General features: G+C 38.1%; 1 protein-coding gene across 1 annotated transcript; it reads right to left on the minus strand.

Moving 5' to 3' along the window:
- Positions 1-1,895: 1,895 nt before the first annotated feature.
- On the minus strand, positions 1,896-4,332 carry LOC138340216 (uncharacterized). The gene is made up of 4 exons (XM_069291914.1): positions 4,116-4,332; positions 3,364-4,065; positions 2,496-2,767; positions 1,896-2,381 (listed from the first exon to the last, which is right to left on the minus strand). Exons 1-4 carry the CDS (start codon positions 4,330-4,332, stop codon positions 1,896-1,898), a joined length of 1,677 nt encoding a protein of 558 aa, XP_069148015.1.
- Positions 4,333-5,143: the final 811 nt, after the last annotated feature.

Here is a 5,143-nt window from a genome sequence, read left to right on the forward strand (position 1 = left end):
TATAAATAATTTCGAACAAAATCTTAAAATGTTTGCGCACGTGGTTTGAAGATGTATTCTCTCCTTCAAATAAACACAATATATAAACCTTAAAACTACATACACATTTCAATAACATCATTTTGACATATTATGTTTTCCTAAATTGAATTACTCTTATAGGTTATTATGTAATTTGTCCTGTTAGCAATCAATGATTATTATAAATAATTACCTATTATAACATAATAAGAAAGGTGACCATGTAATATAATTTATGCCATATATCCATGGAGTTTGCACCTTTTTTCCATAAGATGATCTAAATTTGTAACTTTTTATATATAGTTGTTATCAATACTTCATGTACAAAGGAGATTGATAGGTTAATTCATATGCATTAATGATGAAATTTTTCGTAGGTTTAGTAGTTAATGTTCATTATAGAGAATTACTTATTATCACAACGTAATGACCCGGAAGGTCATTCTTGGAAAATTTGAATATTAGTATAACTTGAATTAATTAATGGATGGGTGATGATAGATAATTTAATTAATAGATAGTTAGTGGGTTAAACTGAATTAAATTATTTGGGGTTAACATATGATACATAGCTGAAAAGGGTAAAGAGGAATGTGTGTCCTTCAGAGAGGGAGAGAACTGACAGCGGAGAAAAAAAAACAAGTACAATGAAAAGCTTAGTGAATCAGGTACCCACTTTCCTTCTCTTTCAATATAATTAATATATATATGCAAGGATGATGTGACTTTTGTTGACAAAATAAGGTGTATTGTGGGAATAGTAAAAAAAAGAAGAACGAAAGGCATTAATGGGGGCAACATAAAGTAAAGTTAATGAAAACTTTTCAATTGAAAAGTAGTCGGGTAAGGAATTAGAGTAATACCTATGCCAATTAATAATTTAATGTGTATATATATATATATATATATATATATATATATGTATGTATGTACATACTTGCAGTCCCCTATTTTTTTTATAGTTTTAGGTGCCTGCGTTGATTATTTATTCTTGTTAAATAGAGAAAAATATTAGGTGTAACATGAATTAGAACGCCTTCCACGAGTTTTTATATTTTTTCCGTTTCAACACTTGAAAGTTGCTATAATATTTTTTTATACTATTTCCACAATAGACCTTATTTTGTCAACAAATTCTTATCATCGTAATATATATATTAATTATATTGAAAGGGAAGAAAAGTGGGTACCTTATTTACTATGCTTTTCTTTGTACTTGTTTTTTTCCCTCGCTGTCAGTTCTCTCCCCATCTCAAAGACACACGTTCTCCTCTTTACCCTTTTAAGTTCGGTATCATATGTTAACCCCATAAAATTTAATTCACTTTAACCCACTAACTATCTATTAATTCAATTATCTATGATCACTCATCCATTAATTAATTCAAGTTACACTAATATTCAAATTTTTAAAAAAATGACCTTCCTGGTCATTACAGTATCCACCACTAAAAATCATGTTCATCCTCAAATATAAAGGAAAAGAGAGTACCTGAAGTTTCAAAAAGTTGAGGATATTTGGCACGCATGTTTGACTTTGTCTCCCAAGTTGCTAGAAATAGGCACTCCATGTAGTCGCACAATCTAACTGAAATATAGCTCAGCTAACTTTTCTGCCGTATAATTAACCCGAACAAGAATGAAGTGGGTAGCCTTGGTCAGCCTATCAACAACAACCCAAATAGAGTCATAACCATCCAGTGTGGTCGGCAAACCCACAACAAAGTCCATAATAATCCACTCCATCTTCAAAGTAGGAATATGCATCCTCTAAGATACACCCAGAGCTGCTGGTGCTCACACTTAACCTGCTGGGAAGTCAAAGACCTCGAAACAAAGTCTTAAATATCTCTCTTCATCCCACACCACCACTAATGTTGACTCAGATCATGATACATCTTCTCCGCCCACGTATGGGTGGAATATCGAGAACAATGGGCCTCCTCAAGAATTAATCTAATCAAATAGCCCATTTTAGGCACACAAATCCTGCCTCCGATCCTCAAGATGCCATCAGAATCAAGGAAAGCCTTCTTGGCTTCCCCACTCAATACTTTGTCTCGAATGTGACATAACTTCTCATAATTAAATTGGTGCGCACAGATTTTTTCAACTAAAGAAGATCGAGCCTCAATAAAAGTAATCATCCCATCACTTCCCTCTGAATTCTGCAATCTGACAAGATTGGTAGCTAACATCTGAACATCTCTAGCCAATGGTTTCTCCTCAATACTAAGCGATGCAAGAATCCCCATGCTAGGATTCTTTCTACTCAAAGCATCGGCCACAAAATTGGCCTTCCCTGGATGATACAGAATGGTCACATCATAGTCCTTCAGCAACTCAATCCATCTATACTGCCTCAAGTTCAAATCGCTCTGACTAAAGATATACTACAGACTCCGATGATTAGTGAAGATCTCACAATGCACCCCATAAAAATAATGATGCCATAAATTAAGTTAAAATACCACAACCACCAACTCCAAATCATGAGTAGGGTAGTTATTATCATGGGACTTTAATTTCCTAGAAGCATAAGCAATCACTTTCCTCTTCCGCATCAACACACCACCCAATCCAACTCTTGAAGCATCACAATGCACTGTAAAGTCTACACCCTCCTTAGCTTGAGTCAACACAGGAGCTAAAGTCAACAAAGTCATGAGTTTTTGAAAGCTCCACTCACACCCATCAGACCATTGAAAACGCACATCCTGTCGCGTAATTCTAGTTAATGGAGCTGCAATAGTAGAGAAACTCTAAACAAATCGTCGATAATAGCCTACCAATCCCACAAAACTCCAAATCTTAGTAGGTAAAGTAGGTCACGTCTAGCCTCTAACTACCTCAATCTTGTCCGGATCTACTCTAATACCCTCTATGGACACCACGCGTCCCAAGAATGCCAAAGAAATAAGCCAGAACTCACACTTTGAGAACTTGGCATACAAATTCTCTTCTCACAACCTCTGAAGTACAATCCTCAGGTGCCGTACATGGTCCTCCTTAGTCTGAGAGTAAACAAAGATTTCATCGATGAAAAGGATCACAAAAAAATCAAGGTATGGTTGAAACACCCCATTCATCAACTCCATGAATGTTGCAAGGGAATTAGTTAATATGAAGGACATCACAAGGAACACTAATAGCCATACCGGGTCCGAAAAGCTGTCTTAGCAATATATGATGCCCTAATCTTCAGCTGATGATATCCAAACCTCAAATCAATCTTAAAGAAAAACGATGCTCTCTATAACTTGTCAAATTAGTCATCAATACGCGGAAGAGGATACTTATTCTTCACTGTTACATTGTTCAACTGTCTCTATTAAATACACATCCTCATAGCCCCATCGTTCTTCTTCACAAACAATACAGGGGCACCGCAAGGTGACGCACTAGGGAAAATAAAACCCTTAGTCAATAAATCCTGCAACTCTTTCAACTCTGATGGAGACATACACATTGAGGGATAAAAATAATCAATAGCAAAATCGATATCACTATCGGGAGGAACACCAGGAAGATCAGAAGTAAATACATCGAGAAGAAGCTGAACCACAGGAACATATTCCATGGGAGGTGGTTCAACACTAGTATACCGAATAAAAGTTAAGTAAGACAAACACCCCCTCTCCAACAATCTCTGAGCACGGATAAAAGAGATGACCTTGCTAGGATAAGAACCACAAACATTCTTCCACTCAACCCTTGGAACACCAGTCATTACTAAAGTCACGGTCTTAGAGTTACAATCAAGGACATCATGATAAGGAGAAACCCAATCCATACCCAAGATAACATCAAAGTCTACCATCCCCAGAATGATTAAGTCTACCCAAGTGTCATACCCAGCCAAAGAAACAAGACAGGATCGATACACTTGATTCACCACTAAAGGCTTACCCACCGGCGTAGAAATACGAATAGGTACAGTCATGCTATCATATATCAAATCAAATGCCACAGCGAAATACGTAGACACGTAAGAGAATGTAGACCTTGGATCAAACAATATAGACACAGGTCGACGACAAACTGGATGATACCTTTAATAAAAGTATCAGAGGTCTCCGCTTCACGTCTACCTGGAAAAACATAACAATGGCCCCCTTGTCCACCTCCAGCCTGGGTGGTACCTCTACCTCCACTATGCTGAGCTGCAACACCACTACTAGAAACTCTATTACCTCTACCTGATAGAACTCTGACACGGTCTCTACCATATGGTTTTGGTGGTCTAATTTGAAATGAAGAATTAGACCGAGGACCACCATGACCCCTTTGAGAAGTACAATGCAGCATCAGGTGATGGGGATCTCCACAGGTAAAGAAAAATCTCTTACCTGGGAACTTCTATGTAGACCCTGAAAATCCTCTATAATTGCCTTGCCCTTTAGGTCGCTGCTCTGAATCGTATGATACCTAAATCAGGCTATAAGAACCCCTAGATGTCTTAAAACCCTCAAATGTCGGCATAGATGGATGAATAGGTCACCGCTGCTGAAAGGAACCACTCACTCTCTTTGGTCCCCCACCTCCAGATGAGGCATCATGAAACTGACCTGTTTTACAGGCCCTTTTAGGGTCTCCAAATTATTCCCTCTTCATAAATTCTGCCTCTTTGGCGGCACTCTCAATGTACTGGAAAGAAGTCCCCTCCGTGATGCATGAAACACAGCTGACCTAATAGAGAATGTGAATCCCCTCACAAATCTTCATATCCTCTCTTTCTCATTTTGAACAAATGCCAATGCATTCCTAGATAACTGGCAAAAACGCGCCTCATACTCTGTAACCGATAAACCATCCTGTATTAGACTCTCAAACCTCAAGAGACTCTCCTCTCTCACGCTCCAAGGGATAAAATGATCTTGGAATGCACTACCAAACTGCTCCCAAGTCACTAGAGGAGATCCAACTGGCAAAAACCCCGAATAATTCCTCCACAGTCTCTTGCTGGCCTACGAAGAAGGAGTATAGCATATCGAACCCCATGTGAATCAACTAATCCAACCACCTCTAGTAACTCTCGACAGGTATATTGAAATTCATGAGCGTCCTTGCTCTTCCCACTCTGAAACTGAGGTGGGTCCATCCTTCGAAATCTTTCATA

The sequence above is a fragment of the Solanum lycopersicum genome, chromosome 12, assembly GCF_036512215.1.
Source record: "Solanum lycopersicum chromosome 12, SLM_r2.1".
Taxonomy (NCBI): domain Eukaryota; kingdom Viridiplantae; phylum Streptophyta; class Magnoliopsida; order Solanales; family Solanaceae; genus Solanum; species Solanum lycopersicum.

What these genes read in the sequence shown, in the direction of transcription:
- LOC138340216 (XM_069291914.1), bottom strand. Translation starts at nt 4,332, where the DNA reads ATGCTGCATTGTACTTCTCAAAGGGGTCATGGTGGTCCTCGGTCTAAT. An exon ending in CCATTGTTATGTTTTTCCAG is followed by an intron (nt 4,066 to 4,115) that starts GTAGACGTGAAG and finishes GGTATCATCCAG; the next exon opens with TTTGTCGTCGACCTGTGTCT. An exon ending in ATTTGGAGTTGGTGGTTGTG is followed by an intron (nt 2,382 to 2,495) that starts GTATTTTAACTT and finishes AACTTGAGGCAG; the next exon opens with TATAGATGGATTGAGTTGCT.